Below are 16,410 nucleotides of genomic sequence, written 5' to 3' on the forward strand. Positions count from 1 at the left end.
GATTATATCAGGCTTTACACATCTCCAGACGAAACACATCAGCTAACGGCACATTTATCCCTGTACACACACATCCCGGTGTAGATATAGAAATCCTCCCATTATTGTTGAATCACGGAAGCTACACCAGTTACTTTTGCCAAGAGATTTATTATGTATACATGCAGTGGCGGATTTAGCAAATTGGGGGCCCAAGGCGAAGGTATGTATGGGCCCCCCATCCGATCTTTAAAGGTGCAATGTGTCATATTTCTGAGGATCTATTGACATAAATGCAATATATAACTATGTTTTCAGTGCATAAAAACCTTACTTAATGAACCGTTATGTTCTTATTACCTTAGAATGAGTCATTTATATCTAGGCCTACATAACCGCGGGAACCCCCTTCTATGAAGATCGACATATTGTGACGTCTAAAAATCACACACTGCACCTTTAAAAATCTTTTTTTTACAGACTGAATGGCAGGTAAAGGTTGGAGAGGAGAAATAAAGCTTCCCCTTTAAACCTTGCATACACTTATTCTTATTCACACCTAAACAGAAACGTCACAATGTTTACATGGTACAATTTCTGGTAAGCTCTGTTTTTATTTTATTTTTGCTTGACAAATTTCGATTCAATTCTTGTGATTTGATTCAATACTGGCTCATTTAGATACATATTAGGTACACAAGATAGACGTTAATTTTTCTCAAGAAAAAAAAAAACTATGAACATAATGCGTTTTAGTAAACAATATACTAAATAAGTAATATAGTAGGCTACACATATTTAGCTAAATACTCTTTATATCTTATTTTTCTAGTCAACTAACATGCTATAGCCTATATTATGGTAATTAAATGGCTTTCCTGAGGTAACGTTATGTGACGATTGTTCTCCAGCTGTTTTACCTCTTTCCACGGTTGAAAAACACTGATTGGTCGATATTATTTATGAATAAGGAATATACTACATTTTGGTAAGTTATTACCGAAGATGATCAGTTCACGTGCCTCTAGGGATCGGTCACGTCATATTACAAGCTCCAAAGGGTATTTATTGTTTGAATTTCGTAATAGAATTGACAGAAACCGAGAGCTGAGATTTTTCATATCATAAGTAATTTAAACTGCTCTGTTTTGCTTCACGATTTTTCTGTGCGTTGGACGTTTGTTGTTCCTAGCCATAAAAAAGTTTGTCATCGTTAGCAGCTTTCCTAAATACTTACAGTATCCGAGTCTTTTTTTTCTTTTATTTGAGACTCTTGGGTAACTTCGAAACTTTTCATTTTCACGTTTAGACTCATCTTGCTCTGTTTGTGTAGTTCCTGTATCGTTAGCGTTGTTGTCATTGTCAGCGGGCATCACAAAACAAGTTTGTTACCTTATTCGGCAATTTGTCCTCCTTTTTTCAGCACCGCTTCGGTAGCTTCGCTTCATTTTTACTCTACTACTCCTTACACTCTGTCACACTTCTTTTTCTCTGTCAGTTTTTTGTCGCAATACAGACTTGTCACTTTCGCAGATGCGTAAGATAATGGAATAGTCCAATGTAGTGAGGTGGGGGGCCCCCTCCTTTCTGCGACTAATGATTTGATGCCATTTTTGCAAATGGAGTTTTAGAAATATATAATTTGCGAAAAGTAAAAAAAAAAAAACTTAAGCATAAGTTAATGGGGCATTTTGGGGGCCCCTAGGTAGCTCGGGGCCCAAGGCAATTGCCGACCTTTGCCTAATGGTAAAGTCCGCCCCTGTATACATGTATCATGTGTCAGACAGAGAGAAACAGGCATATAACAATAAGGCTACATGAGAGGAGGTCTTCATTCCCCATTTCTCTATCTTCTCACCCCATCATGCTAGCTGTAAACGGTTTCGCTGGGTTTCTACTTCCTTCATCTCTATGTTTCCACCTTCCTCTCACCCCCTCATGCCTTAATGTTTCTCTGAGGTGGTACAGTAAGATTGAGCTTATATACATCACAGAGAGACTTACAGTGTCCTTGTAAGGTAGAAAAACATGTTGTATATCTAATGCTTATGTTGGAAAATGGAATTTACCCCATGCTTTCACATGGTACACTATCCACTATCCACATTAAGCAACTATTTCTCAGTGTATACATTAGTGATATACATATAGTACATTTGCATCTGTTGAAACATTCCTTTTCTCACAAAGAGCAGCTCTACACATCATCATCACTGGAACATCTCTGCTAAGTGAACATTACCTCGAAGCAAAATATAACTCTACCAGCTCTCTGCTCAGCACTCAAGTGCAAACATAGTCTGACTTCACAAAAAACATTATGAAATTATAAAGAAAATGAATAAAGAAAAATAATAAAGAAAAAAACATTAAACAGTACATTTTTCAGTCTTCACCAGTTAAAGAGTCCACACTAGACATGGCTGTGTGTGTCATTTTCTTGATGGTGTGGCCATGGAAGGTCTGGTACGTTTAGGTCTTGGAAAGTTACGTAGCCGTCAGTGTAGGCTCCTTATGGGCCAGATGATGAAGCTCCACTGATTGTATTAATTTTGTTTTTGTAGATAAGGAACTTCCGCACACTATCGTTACTTGCAATTAAAAAAATTATTTATTAACAACAACGTTTCAGTCACACGACCTTCATCAGGAATCGTGTGCGATGGAGTTTGTTCACTAATTAATTTTGTTTTTAAAATCGTTGTAATTTTCAGCTGGATCACCTTCAGTTAAATCGAACTTTTTTGCAATCGCGCTTACCTTTTCAACATCCAATACTATTGTATTTATCCACGAATTATACAGGTTGACTTCTCTCTCTATGACTTCTTTAAGGGCCTTGCGACTTCGGGAGGCTTGAGACTGACTAGAGGAAGCAGTTGGGTTGCTGGAATCTTTAGGTGTTGCTGAGCCGCTAAATCCACGTAGGTTAGGGTTAATCCAACTACCTCCTCTTGCCATTGAATGCTCTTTATAAAGAAAATTCTCTCCTTTCTCTCTGGTTTCTTTGTCTGGGTGTTCAACCATTTCCACGGCCATAAGAATCAGAGGAAATGTCCGAAAGTTTCGAGCAGATTCAGCTATAACTGATGCAGTGAAATATGAGGTGTACGTGAGCCCATCATCTAGCTGTAGGGAAGTTTGCTCTCCACGAAAAATATCTTTCACATATTTAGCATATTTTTCAATGTGTGTTTCAATAATTGGACCTCGAAGTTCTTTGTACACTACTTTGTCTGTCTTTTCCTCAATAAGTTTCTTGACTTTATCCCTTGTCACATCATCTCTTTGATTTTGGTCAAGCCTTTTTCCAACTGGATACACATACAGACTTACAGGATTAACAACGTATATCCAGTCTTTGACCATCAGGTATGTGAGCTCATCTTCTCCATCCTTTGCATAATGACGGATTATTCTTCTGACATCTCTTGCTGTCTTAATCTCATAACACTTGGAAAGAAGATTATTTAGTCCCTTCTGATCCGTTATCCACTGAATTTTAACCAGCTGGTTATTTTTATCTTTTTCTTTTTCCCCTATTACAATATTCTGCTTTATGTCCAGGTTGGCTGTTACTTTTTGTGGAAGTGGCAGCTCTGCATGAAAGAAGGCCCAGGACAGAGCTTCAAGTTCATTAAGAGCAGTTTGTTTAGCATGGATTAACTCTTCAAAAACATTCTGGTCAATAAATCTGCGTGGCTTATCAGGCCAGCTGTTTCTGTAGGTAACTGTGTTTGGGGGGGGCTGTAGAAAGTTTCTTTCATTAGTAAAAACTTCCTCTCCTCTCCTGCCAGGCTCATTTCTGATAATTACGTCTCCGTTCCTATCCAGGGTTGCCACCACCTTCTTGCTGTCATCATTATGTCTCCATTGCACCCCTTCCTCAGAGATCTCCTGGGTGATGATCTCTCCTGTGTGTCTGACCTGGAGCACAGCGTTCCTGAGGTGCAGCTCTGTCTCGATGTTGGCGGTCTCATGGAGCTCCCTCATCAGGGTTTCAACAAACTCTTTATCTGACCCGACCTCACAGGCCACCACACTGGTTGTTTTGATTCTGTCGCCCGTCCTGAAGGTGTGTTGAATGATTTTGGCGACGTCTTGAGCTGTGTACCCTGCCAGTCTCATCTCTCCAGAGCTGTCTCTCTCACCGTGGCCTACCAGCGTCAGTCGGCTGTCCTCTGACAGAGGCACAGAGGCACCGTGGGTCAGTTTGGGTCTCTGGTTTTCATCAAGAGCGTAGACAGAGGTCACTGTTGGATGTTTCTCATAAAGAGAAGCAGCAGCTTTTCTGACAGTAGGGTCATCCTGCATAATGAGGATCTGCTGGTGGTCATACTGTGTGCTATGATCAACCGGTCTTGATGGAGTTTGGTAGAGAGAAACTGAGTCAGGCTGATTCATGACCTGGTAGATCTGGTGATTCTCCTGGTTTGTTTCTAAGACTGCTTTAAGGCCAGACACAGTTTGTCCATCTTCTGAAACTCTTCCAGATATCTTCACTACAGTGTCGCTGTCTGCTTCTGGTACACACGAGACATTGAACAGGCATTCTTTGCTGACTATTACTGAGTAATGAGGATCCATGCTGGTCTCCTGCTGGACTCTGTCCTCGGTTGGCTTGTCTTTGTCAGTCATGACCAGAAGTGTTTGGCTGTAGCTGTGTGAGATCTCTGAAGCACTTATCTTCTGTTCATCAACATGCTGGAAAATGAAAATATATAAAACATTTAATATAAATAAAGATTAGGTCAAGATAATCATTTATGAAACATGTGGTATCTCACTCCATGTTTTCTGATGTTGAACTCTTTTAATAACTCGTTTTATTAATTTAACACTGACTGTATGGGCAGAAATACAGGTGAAACTCGAAAAATTAGAATATCATGCAAAAGTTATAATGTTGATGATTATGGCTTACAGCTTATGAAACCCCAAATTCAAAATCTCAGAAAATTAGAATATTACATGAAATAAAATTAAAAAAGGATTTTAAATACAGAAATGTATAATCATGCATATGTATATAGTTATATATACTAAATATATTAGTTTCACCTTTTAATTTGAATTACTGAAATACATGAACTTTTGCACGATATTCAAATTTTTCGAGTTTCACCTGTATGTGTCACTAGAAACTGAATTTAGATTTGAATTTGAATTGCTCAATTTAAATTATTGAATCATTTTAATGTATTAATTCCAATATTTTTTTAACTGACTGTAATATTATGAAATTGAATAAATTTGCTGTGAAACTGAATTTGTTCCTCACTGAAAATCCATCCATCGTCAACTACTTATCCTGCGTACAGGGTCTCAGGGGGCTGGAGCCAATCCCGGCTTACATCGGGCGAAAAGCGGGGTACACCCTGGACAGGACGCCAGTCCATCGCAGGGCCACACATAGACAAACAACCACTCACACTCACATTCACACCTAAGGACAATTTTAGAGACACCACTTAACCTAGCCTACATGTCTTTGGACGATGGGAGGAAGCCGGAGCACCCGGAGAGAACCCATGCAGACTCCACACAGAGAGGCCTGAGAACGACCAAAATTCAAACCCACGATCTTCATGCTGTGAGGCGACAGTGCTAACCACCGCACCCCCGCGCTGCACCACCCGCGCCGCCCCACCCGCGCCGCCCCTCACTGACAATAAATCTGTCTATTTACTTTCACATTAAGTTTTCACAAGTCAAATTCAAATTGTTGAAACACACATCCGGCTCCTTGAGGAGGATCAATCGAGTGCAGATTCACATATCTTTTTTACCCTTTCTGTCACTCTTCAAAAACTGTGTGTGTCTAACCATTTTACAAAGAGGACCAGAAATGTTACAAATGTTGATTTGATTTGCTTCACAACCGAAGTGCAAGGATGGGATGATACCGAACCTGTAAGTTTGGCATTTTTATGTTGCTTTACTTTTTATTTAGCATGTTAGCCTGTTGAACTTGATGCCAATCTATGAATACGACTGTCACAGCCAGCACAACTGGATCATCGACCACTTTGACATAATGTTGAGAGAGATTAATTCATTAAGGACTGAATGCATGCAAGAACTGAGATACTGACAGAACTGACATAATAAGCACTTTTACTTTAGATACTTAAGTATATTTAATATGGAATACTTTTATACTTTTACTTGAGTATAATGTTGAGGACGTTTTGGTAAATATGGTATGTATTGTACTATATTAAAAGACAATTGTTCAGCGTTTAGTGCAAACAGTGGCAGAGTTGTTGCCCTTTGAACAGCATGCCTGGGATTTACATCCTGGTCAGGGTGAGCGCTCCAAAGTCGCTCTACTATTGTTTATTTTCTTCTCCTAAGGAGGAAAATAATGAATGTGACTGAGCAAGGTATTTCCCTCGAGTCTCAACTATGACTCCTGCTGCTAAATGTTCTGTCTCACCGATTTCTCCTAGAGAATTACAGTACAGCTTTGTAGCCTGATATATTACTATTATTATTATTATTATTCATTAAATTAATTTTCTAGTGACGCATATTTCTTCCCATAGATTTGTATTCCAGTACTGACTTCAGTTCTTCTAAACTCAGCTGGTTCTTCTTCTAAAGTCCACCAACCTGTTCCTCCTGAGTGCCACAGGACGTAAACCCCTCCTCACACTGCTGTGAATGACCCTGCACACTCTGGTCAATGTCCACCCTGAAAGAGGATGAACATGCTTATTATAGAGGCTGCATTCACACAATAATCACACAAATTCATTAAAACCTGATAAAGACCATGTGAAAAGTTAATGACTTAAGATTGAGAGTTCCTTCCCTAAGAAAGAAGAATAACAACACATTGGTATAAATGAAATATTTTGCAAAATTAAACATTTTATTTGTATAAAAATGTCCATCCTTATTTGTTTTTACTTCAACTTAATCTGTGGATTATTTATTCAGTTTATCAATTCATGAAGATTAGAAAACTGTGAAAAATGCCTGTTCACACATGTTGATGTCATCGTATGTCTTCTTTTGGTTTTGGACAATTAGTTGAACAAAACATGTTCAATTTAATATAACCTTAAGACAAAGGAAATTATTAATTATTAGAACATTATCGCTTTTGAGAGGCTGGAAACCATCAAATGTTTGGCATTTGTGCTTGGAAAATGACTACAATCAATTAATTGTCCTGGGGATTCTTTCACAACATCGATCATAACTTTTAAGAATGTTTTAAAACTACCTCTGCACCTTTTGTGCCAAAGGAAATGAAATTCCATCAAGGCGTTCCTGAGATATTTCTCTAAGCATTTCTCCAGATACCTTTGGTCTGAAGGGTTCTTGAGTCCTTCATGAAACATGTGTTCAGACAGTCCTCTGAGGCGGTGCAGGGCAGCGATGTCGGGGCGGAGCTCCTGCCACTCATCTTTCACCTCTGAAACAAACATGTTATACTTTGTATGTAGGTGTTCCTCATGCTTATTGGCTTACGTCTTTATTAAAATGTCTGTTATATTTCAGCAGCTCAGTGAGTGTCTCCTGGAGTATTAACCCACACTTACTGTGACTGTATGAGTTAGTTTGGTGTAGGAGTTACAAGGTTTCCTCAGTGTTTTGGTTAAAACAAATAAGGGCAGTTCAGTATTTAGAGAAATCTCTCCTGGTAAATGGGCTCTGGGGGTTAGGGTTAGGGTTAGGTTAGGTTACCCTAACACTTGGTCTGGGCCTCAGTCATTACAGTTCTTCTCAGTGGCTTTGGTACATTTCTCAGATCAGAAGTGAAACTCTAAAATAAACCCGACTTGTTCAACCTCCACATCATCTGGTCACTTCATAAAAGCAATTTCTCTTTTCAAGATATTGTAATTTGACACATTCATGCAAATGATTATGAACAGTTGTTTATCCATCAACTTGTTGATGTCTGCTGTTGATGTCTGCTGTTGATCACAATGTGTTATTACTGGTTCTCTGGTGAATAGTCTGACCCCCCCCCCAAAAAACATCAAGGCATTCGTTTGTTGCATAAGTCACTACTCGCTAAATGGTTGTCACAATCTGTCAGCATATTTGTTTTACATGTCTGTTAGACTTTATTTTTGTAAATGTGTCCTGAACTGATATCTGTGATGATCTGGATGAGCATCTGTGGCCCGACAGACAGGAACGATCTGTGATGATCTGCAATGCTGTACAACAGTCTTTTCTTTTTCTTTACAGTTTCTCTACAGTTCAAGACACAAATGTGAATCATTGTCTAATCTCTTGCAATCAATCTCCCAAATACATTAATGTGCAAGGGCGTCACTTTGTGTTGAAAAGTGGTGGGGACATTTAGGGGCTCATATTAGGGCCCATCATCCCCAGTGTAAATGACACCTATGGTAATGTATGACTGTACTGTAGAAACTCATATGCCTCGTACAGAAAGATGCAGCCTCGTGCATATTCAGTCATTGTAATTCAAACCTCAGTCATAGTTTACATCAGAAAACACTGTTACTGACAACATGTTGAACACATCGACTGATAGACCAAAGACACATGTTCACTGACACAAAGCTTTACTTTGAGAGAAGACTTTGGGCTTTTGCAGATAATCCCCTGTTTGCTGCTGTTTGAACTAATAGTTTTGAGAAACCCTCTTAGTGTTAAGGATGATTAATGAAATGTACCAGAGCCACTGAGAAAAACTGTAATACACTATTGATTTCACACATTGTGTCTTGTGTCAAGCTGTTTATTCACCTTATTACCTCGGTAACCGCTGGTGTTGCCAAATCAAATATTATTGAAACTTTAAAGATGTAGAAGAGAGCCTGAACGTGTTAAAATGTAAAATATTTCTTACCAAATAGTTCAGTGAGGCTGAGGAAGATGAGGAGGATCAGGAGACTCAGTGTCCTCCGGCTCTTTATCCCACCTGCCATCATTCTGCAAAACATTGAACACTTCTTATTATCATGCATCGATAAGTAGTGATACATCGACCCTTTCCAGTTATTACTTCAGCTTAACATCTGGTGTCCCTCTGCTGTCCTCCGGCTGCTGTGTCTCAGATCCTCTCCTGATAGATAGAGAGCTTTACAGTAACCACTGACTGTTATAGCTGCCAGTAACTAGTCAGACAGTCATAGTTACGCAGAGAGAAAACTAAAGTAAAACTATCTTAATGCAGCAGCTCATGACAAACATGTTCGTTCACAATAATAATTACTCATTTAGATAACACTTTTATCCAAAGCGCATTGAATCAAACCCAGGTCTCCCACACGAAAGGCATGTGTCTAATCCACTGCTCCATCGCCACCCAAATAGTCCAACTATTAGCATGATGGAGACGTTACGTGGGCTGCCGTTACCAGTCCCCCACGAGTACCCACCAGTCCCCCACCAGTCGGCTGTTTTAAGTGAACAAATTCATCTGAGATCCAAAAAACAAAGCATGACACAGAACAAATCACCCTTACACTAATTACTTTTACTAATTGTTAATTACAGTGTGTCCGTATAGAGTGGTGATATTATTTATTAACCATACTATTTCATTTAATTAGTAGGGTGTTATTTTGTAACCATCTTGTATTTTTTTTTGCAGATTTATTTCCAGCTAAAGCTACGAATGTAACTCAGGCAGTGAGCCGTGCCGAAAGAGCCGCTCTCGGGAAGGAACAGATCTATAAGATCCAGCTCATAATTCCCATCACCAGTAGCCGCGTTTCCACTGTCGGGCCAGGGCCGGGCCAGGGCTTTAAACGGGCCGGGCCGGGCTGATAGCCTCGGGCAAATAGCACCGGGCCTGCGTTTCCACTGTCGGGCCAGAAGCTCCACAGCGCTTCACTAAAACACGCCCGTAACACGCCTCTCTGGAACAACGTCACACTAACCCATTCACCAACAAATGGAAGTTTTATCAGAAAACTAATCAGCAATCACTGGAAACAGCGTTGAAAACAAACATGATAAAAGCGGCCGTTTGCTGGCAGATTTTGTTGTTTACTTGAATATTTAAAACCCAAGCATCGATGTTTTACCACAGGTTTACAATAAAAAGTGATACATTGATCATAATGAATTAATTTATGTCAAAATTGCACATTAGTCACTCAGAAATAAATTACCATTAGGTCTATTTCACAAAAGAAAGAGGACACACTTTCTTCTTCAGTCGCGTCTGTTACTGTTTATCTGGTAGTTACAGGACATATTTACATCACATTTAGAAAGAATGATAATTTCTACAAATATATGCCACCAAAAATACGACCTGAGGAGCTTTAGCACTCTCTCGACTCCCATACAGATATTTTCCGTCAGAGAAACAGAGGAAGCTCCCGAAAAAAAAAGTTGCTTTATTTTATGATAGTCCGGTATAATGAGATGAGACGTAGGCTACTGACAGATAAAATAAAAACATGACTGTGATAGCCTTTATGATTGGTCTGATTCCTTCAAGCGTTCACTATGTTTTTTTTACTATGCGTATCTTCAAGCGTTTACTATGTTTACTATGGTAATGGTTAGCGCGCATAGTCTTTTGCATCACAAACACAAGGCATTCAAACATGAACGCGAGTTAAATTATTTTAAAACTCTTTAATGCTGACAGAATCATCCGGCGCTGCCGTCTCCCGACTCAGGTAAACTCCGCCTCTGTTCGTAACCACTCCTCTAGCCCGAGCTGGCCCGCTCTGGCCCAAGTTGTTCGACGGGCCAGAAATCCTGGCCGTTGGCCCCAAGTAAGCCCCGATCAAGCCCCGGAAGTGACAGTGGAAACGCGACTGGCCCTGGCCCTGGCACGCACTAGCACGGCCCGGCCCTGGCCCGACAGTGGAAACGTGGCTAGTGATCCAGTGCCTGACACCATAACCCAAACTAAGGGTGTATTCACACCTGCCTTGTTTGGTTCGATTGAATCGAACTCTAGTTCGTTTCCAACCTTGGTGCGGACCTTTTGGGCAGGTGTGAATACAGCAATCGAACTCGGGTGCGGACCAAACAATCGAACCGAGACCCAGCTGAAGAGGTGGTCTCGGTACGGTTCCAAACGAACTCTGGTACGGTCAGGGCCGGCGCGTCCATATAGGCGAACTAGGCAATTGCCTAGAGCGGCACTTTTGTAAGGGCGGCAAAATGTGTGTCAACCGGGATGAACAATTCACAAAATAGGCTATATGATTCGCTGAGCTGCCGCTGCCCCGCCCCGCCCCCTGCTCTCACGAGTCATGACTGAGTGATGGGAAGTTCAGATCATTTTACTGACTCTCTTTTACGATCTCGTTCATCAAAATGAACGAATCTTTATTTGAGTAATTTCGTGGCTTAATTTCGTGGCATAATTTAAGTGGCTTTAAATGTTACTTTTAACAGCCAAATTCCCCGATCACATCCACCTACGCAATGTTGATCATATTCTGAATTAAGAAAATCATTATAATGCAGTCAAAAATAATTTACAGGGAACATAATAATGACTTAACCTTCCGAGTCTTTCCATTTGTCACCTGACATACGCAATGAACGGATCGTTCATGAATCGAGACTTTTGAAGGAGAAAGCACACCAACAACAGAGGGGTTCGTTGTTAAAATATATTGATCCAGGGAGTATTTGCAAGGATGACACGCCGTCAAGTCCACCAAAGAACCAAGAGGCCGCTAGCACAGCTAACCTTACTGGAATTTCTATTTAAAAAAATGTTACACACCTGGCATCCCTCTCGAAACGGTTCTCATTCGCGCTTGAATATGTTCACACTATAAAAACATTTTTTTTTCTTTTTTTTTTTTTTTTTTTACAATTATCTTATATAGCCTATAGCCATTTTAATAGGATGGACAGTTGAAGGAACCCAACCTAATATATTTGCTTCCTCTTGGCCTACTAAAGTGTTCATACAACGGGGGTATTCTCTGGCTAGAGCAGAACAGCGGAGTGTGTGTGGACAGAAGTGCCTGAGCTTGTGTTTTGGGTTAAGCTGCGTTGCTTTGACATAGTGGAAAATAGAATAACAGAAACAAAATGTATTAGCCTTTTTACCCGTTATTATCAATCTAAATTAATCTCGTTTTTAATTTAACTTAATTTCTTTTTTCTTTATTTAAATTTCGTTTTTTCTTTATTTAAATTACGTTTTTTCTTTATTTAAATTACGTTTTTTCTTTATTTAAATTTCGTTTTTCAAATTTCGTTTTTTCTTTATTTCAATTTCGTTTTTTCTTTATTTAAATTTTGTTTTTCTTTATTTAAATTTCGTTTTTTCTTTATTTAAATTTAGTTTTTCTTTATTTAAATTTTGTTTTTCTTTATTTAAATCTACCCTTTACTGTGTCAATAATTTTTTAATCAGAAAAATATTAGACTACCTTAAAAGTAGCCTATTGCTTAAGTTAACAGACCTGTGAGTGTGCGTTTAATAAGCAAATAAGCCCTGCCCGCGTGAGGTGCGCCGCTTCCCGCTCGCGCTGTTCTGTATACTAAAAGTTTATAAATTCTGAACGTGTTGCGTCTCGTGTGTCCATCTATATTGCACCAAATGCGATACTGCACTCCCTTGTGAAGTCGATTGGATGAACGGTTCTCCAAATAATCAAAATGCAAACAGAAAGACAGACATATAGAGATTCCTGCCTTTATTAGAGAGAAGAATATGTTCAGCTCCCTCTGCCCGAAGCTTCAAATATTCGATGTTCATTACTACCGAAGCTTCGAAGCTCAAAAATGGTATTCGGACCAGCCCTAGGGGCGGCACAATTGTTTTTCGCCTAGAGTGGCAGAAGTGCACCCGCCGGCCCTGGGTACGGTTCGTTTACGATGTGAACATGAACCGACCCAATTGCAAGAAAGCACTGCGCCTTTACGTTCATTTAATTATTTGATTGCTCTTATGCTCTTATGAGGATACTTAACACAACGGACATTTTGGCATAATGGTTTGTGTTATTGTTCGTTCAAGTGCGAAAGAGAATTCCATTCCGGCGCGCTGTCTGGCCACACGATACTGTTGCGTGTCTTTCTGCGCGTCGTGTGTGCATCATTGGAATGGAATGAATGAATGAGTGTATGCATCAGGACATTCACATACAGAGCGTTCTCTTTAGTCTAATCGCGCATAAATGCTTGACGGAACCGTCTTGCAGCACATTGTCGTCTTCTCAAAATCCGAATTACAACATCGTATAGAATGATGACATTGTATCATATGATACTCATTAGTTTCTTCATATTGCGTTTGTAGAGCATAACACAAAATCAGTAAAAGAACAAATATTGCAGTACGAAATATCTCCATGCTGAGCCTTATTTTTTGCACTTCCTGATTTCCCTACTTGAGAATCCTTGAATGGACGACCTTAGCACACGTGTGGTTTTGTTTACAAATTTTGGTTCACTTGCAAAAAGAGCAGTGTGAAAGTGAACCGTACCAAACAAAAACAAAAAAAAACATTTTATTTGGTCCGGACCAAAGCAAGTGAACTATCGGACTTTCCTGGTGTGAATACACCCTAAATACCCTTACCTTCTCTTTAAACAAGCATTTTCTTGTCACTGGGGAGGTGTGCGGCCTCCAGGTTGATACTATTAATGCTTTAATATTACATTTACGATCATTCGTGATGTTACTACCAGTTTTACACATGCTCGATTAATACTTTTATTACCACTGTAGAAACTTTATGGTAGTTGTGCTCTTTAAAAAGCCTCTGCACCCGTTAAAACTAGGGATGCACCGATGCATCGGCTGAACATCGGTAACGGCCGATATTTGCCTCGTTAACTGCCATCGGCCATCGGGAAATAAAAATGACATTCGCCGATGTCACATGGGCGTCAGTTTGGTTTGATATGCTGGGGACAGAGACGCATTCGGAAGTGCATTTTCAGAAGTGCTGGGTACAATGACGCATTTATTTATTTATTTTCTATGAGAAAACTCCTTTTCTCGAGAAAAGAACGACCATGGTGTGTAGCAGAAGAAGCGGCGGAGTATGCACGATCCGCGAGTGCTGAAGACGTTCTGCACGGCTTTGATGGGTGCGCAGGAGGACACAAATGGGCGGCGACTGCTTCTTCCAGTGGGGGGAGCTTTTCCCTCAGCGCCGTCAACAGATAGAGCGTTAACTGTACACTCCGCCGCCGACTTGAGCTGCAAAGAAACTCTGGCCTCCCTGCCAAGGACTCTTGTCAAAAAGTACGGGGAAGCTTGACCGCTCTGAATAGTGAGTGAGAGCGCGCGCGCGGTCGGGGCTCTCTCTCTCTCTCTCTCTCTCTCTCTCTCTCTCTCTCTCTCTCGCAGAAGAGCGCGTGCACGCTTAAAATTTAATATTTTGGTATGAACATTCACCCGTGTTTTTTCCCTCATAAATGCGAACACGAAAAATAAAATGAATATTATAATGTTTTTTTTGTTGGGTCAGACAATGATTACCAAATTTCTCTCTCATATTGCTCTTCATAACAACTGAAAAAGAACTTATAAAAAAGGTTATAACTGTCAACCAGAAAGTGACATTAAAGGTTTTTTTTGTTTCATAAATTGGTCTGATTGAATTTGTGCTCATTCTAGGATAGTGTGATCAAGAGCCGAAAGACTTGTATGTTTCCATGGCACAAAAGAAGGAATAAATAACAAAAAGAAAAAACATCGGCATCGGCCATCGGCCAAGTTGTTATGTTAAACATCGGTATCGGTATCGGCCCAGAATTTCCCAATCGGTGCATCCCTAGTTAAAACATGAAGCCCAGAGGTGAGAGCTGTTAGACAGTTTATTGTCCTTTCAAAGATGTTCACTTATGTAGCTGACTGACAGATGATTTAAAGGTGCCCTAGAATGTGTTGAAATAATATTTTAATTTTGTTTCTGATATCTACATAGAGGGTATGTGGCTTATTTAAGGGCATTTAAAATGTCCAGATATGGTTTTACAGGTCCATTTTCAACTCTAGAAATTGGCCCTAGAATGAAATGGTCTGTTTTTACCTTATTTGGAAGGGTCATGAATAGTAATGAGGAGTTCTGCTCTGATTGGCTGTTTCACTGCGGGCTCATTACATTAGCTCAGAGTGACAGCAAACAGGTCCCTGATGTCCAGCGTGACAATGGAGAGATGAGGCGTTCAACCGTACATGTTTGAGCCTGTTTCAGATGAAGATGCCGATTTTAAGGAACAACCAGTTGTTTTAAGATTGGAAATGGACGCTTTTGAGTGGTAATTTTATTTTTTATTTTCAGTAAGAACTTAACTGTCACGTCAATTCTAGAACTTCCACCTAAACGTTAACTAGCATATAGCATTAACTTTACACGTTAACTCATAACGTCAGCAGTCACAATTTTATTTTTAGCATGGTAAAAACATGTAAATTATTATAATGTCACCGTATAATTTTACAATGATAGGTTTTTCACGTTGAATCAAGAACAAAAAACAGCGAACTGTGTAGCGCGTGAATGTGTTGTTTGGAAAGTATTGGAAAGGCGTATTAATGATCCTGACTGTTGCATCACAGTCGGTGTTATGTGCAGATTCGCCTATTTTTCAGGGGTGTTTTTCAAAAACGAGATTTAAATAAGAAAGAGAAAACTATGGTGTTTGAGACTCACTGTATGTCATGTCCATGTACTGAACTCTCGTTATTTAACTATGCCAAGATAAATTCAAATTCTAGGGCACCTTTAACAGCTAAAAGGCAAAAGAAAACAATAATCAGTGAACAGAGATATTCTAATAAACATCATTAACTATAACAAATATCCATAACTTACCCAAATATTGCGTCCGGTGCTCAGCCAACGGGGAAAGCTGGGCACTATAAGGTGCAGTCGGACTCTCTGCAGCAAACACAGGGACAGACTGAGCAGGGCTTCATCCAGGCCTCTTATATGCTCAGGTGTTGCCTGATAGGTTAAGGCTAAGTCCCGCCCCCTAGGACTGGGCAGGGCTTCATCCAGGCCTCTTATATGTGCAGGTGTTGCCTGATAAGTTAAGGCTAAGTCCCGCCCCCTAGGACTGGGCAGGGCTTCATCCAGGCCTCTTATATGCTCAGGTGTTGCCTGATAGGTTAAGGCTAAGTCCCGCCCCCTAGGACTGGGCAGGGCTTCATCCAGGCCTCGTATATGTGCAGGTGTTGCCTGACAGGTTAAGGCTAAGTCCCGCCCCCTAGGACTGGGCAGGAAGGGGGATTTTCAACATCCACTATCATACGTATTAGATTCACTACTATGACCAGTCCATCTGTTATCTCACTCTTACAGCTCCTGCACTGTGGTTCTACTACAGGTGCTGTGTGCTGTCCTGCAGCTCCTCCGCTGCTACAGAAGGGCTGTGGAAGGACTTTCATAGACCATGTTGACTTTGGATGATTTTAAATCAACTCATTCACATTTGTGATGAGGTAGAAGACACTATATGCATCTTCTGAAACTGCTGGTCCTGAGT

General features: G+C 40.2%; 1 protein-coding gene across 2 annotated transcripts; it reads right to left on the reverse strand.

The window, feature by feature from the left end:
• Positions 1–1,722: 1,722 nt before the first annotated feature.
• On the reverse strand, positions 1,723–15,863 carry LOC309502117 (uncharacterized protein). 2 transcript variants are annotated; one of them, XM_082174368.1, is made up of 5 exons: positions 15,738–15,863; positions 8,822–8,904; positions 7,294–7,405; positions 6,595–6,676; positions 1,723–4,668 (listed from the first exon to the last, which is right to left on the reverse strand). In XM_082174368.1, exons 2-5 carry the CDS (start codon positions 8,901–8,903, stop codon positions 2,656–2,658), a joined length of 2,289 nt encoding a protein of 762 aa, XP_082030494.1. In that variant the 5' UTR covers position 8,904; positions 15,738–15,863; the 3' UTR covers positions 1,723–2,655. The 2 variants fall into 2 exon arrangements, with proteins under 2 accessions (XP_082030494.1, XP_082030493.1); XM_082174367.1 differs by having other exon boundaries at positions 1,723–4,683.
• Between the last annotated feature and the right edge of the window lie 547 nt (positions 15,864–16,410).

The sequence above is a fragment of the Leuciscus leuciscus genome (genome assembly GCF_965113295.1).
Source record: "Leuciscus leuciscus genome assembly, chromosome: 6".
NCBI classification, from domain to species: Eukaryota; Metazoa; Chordata; class Actinopteri; order Cypriniformes; family Leuciscidae; genus Leuciscus; species Leuciscus leuciscus.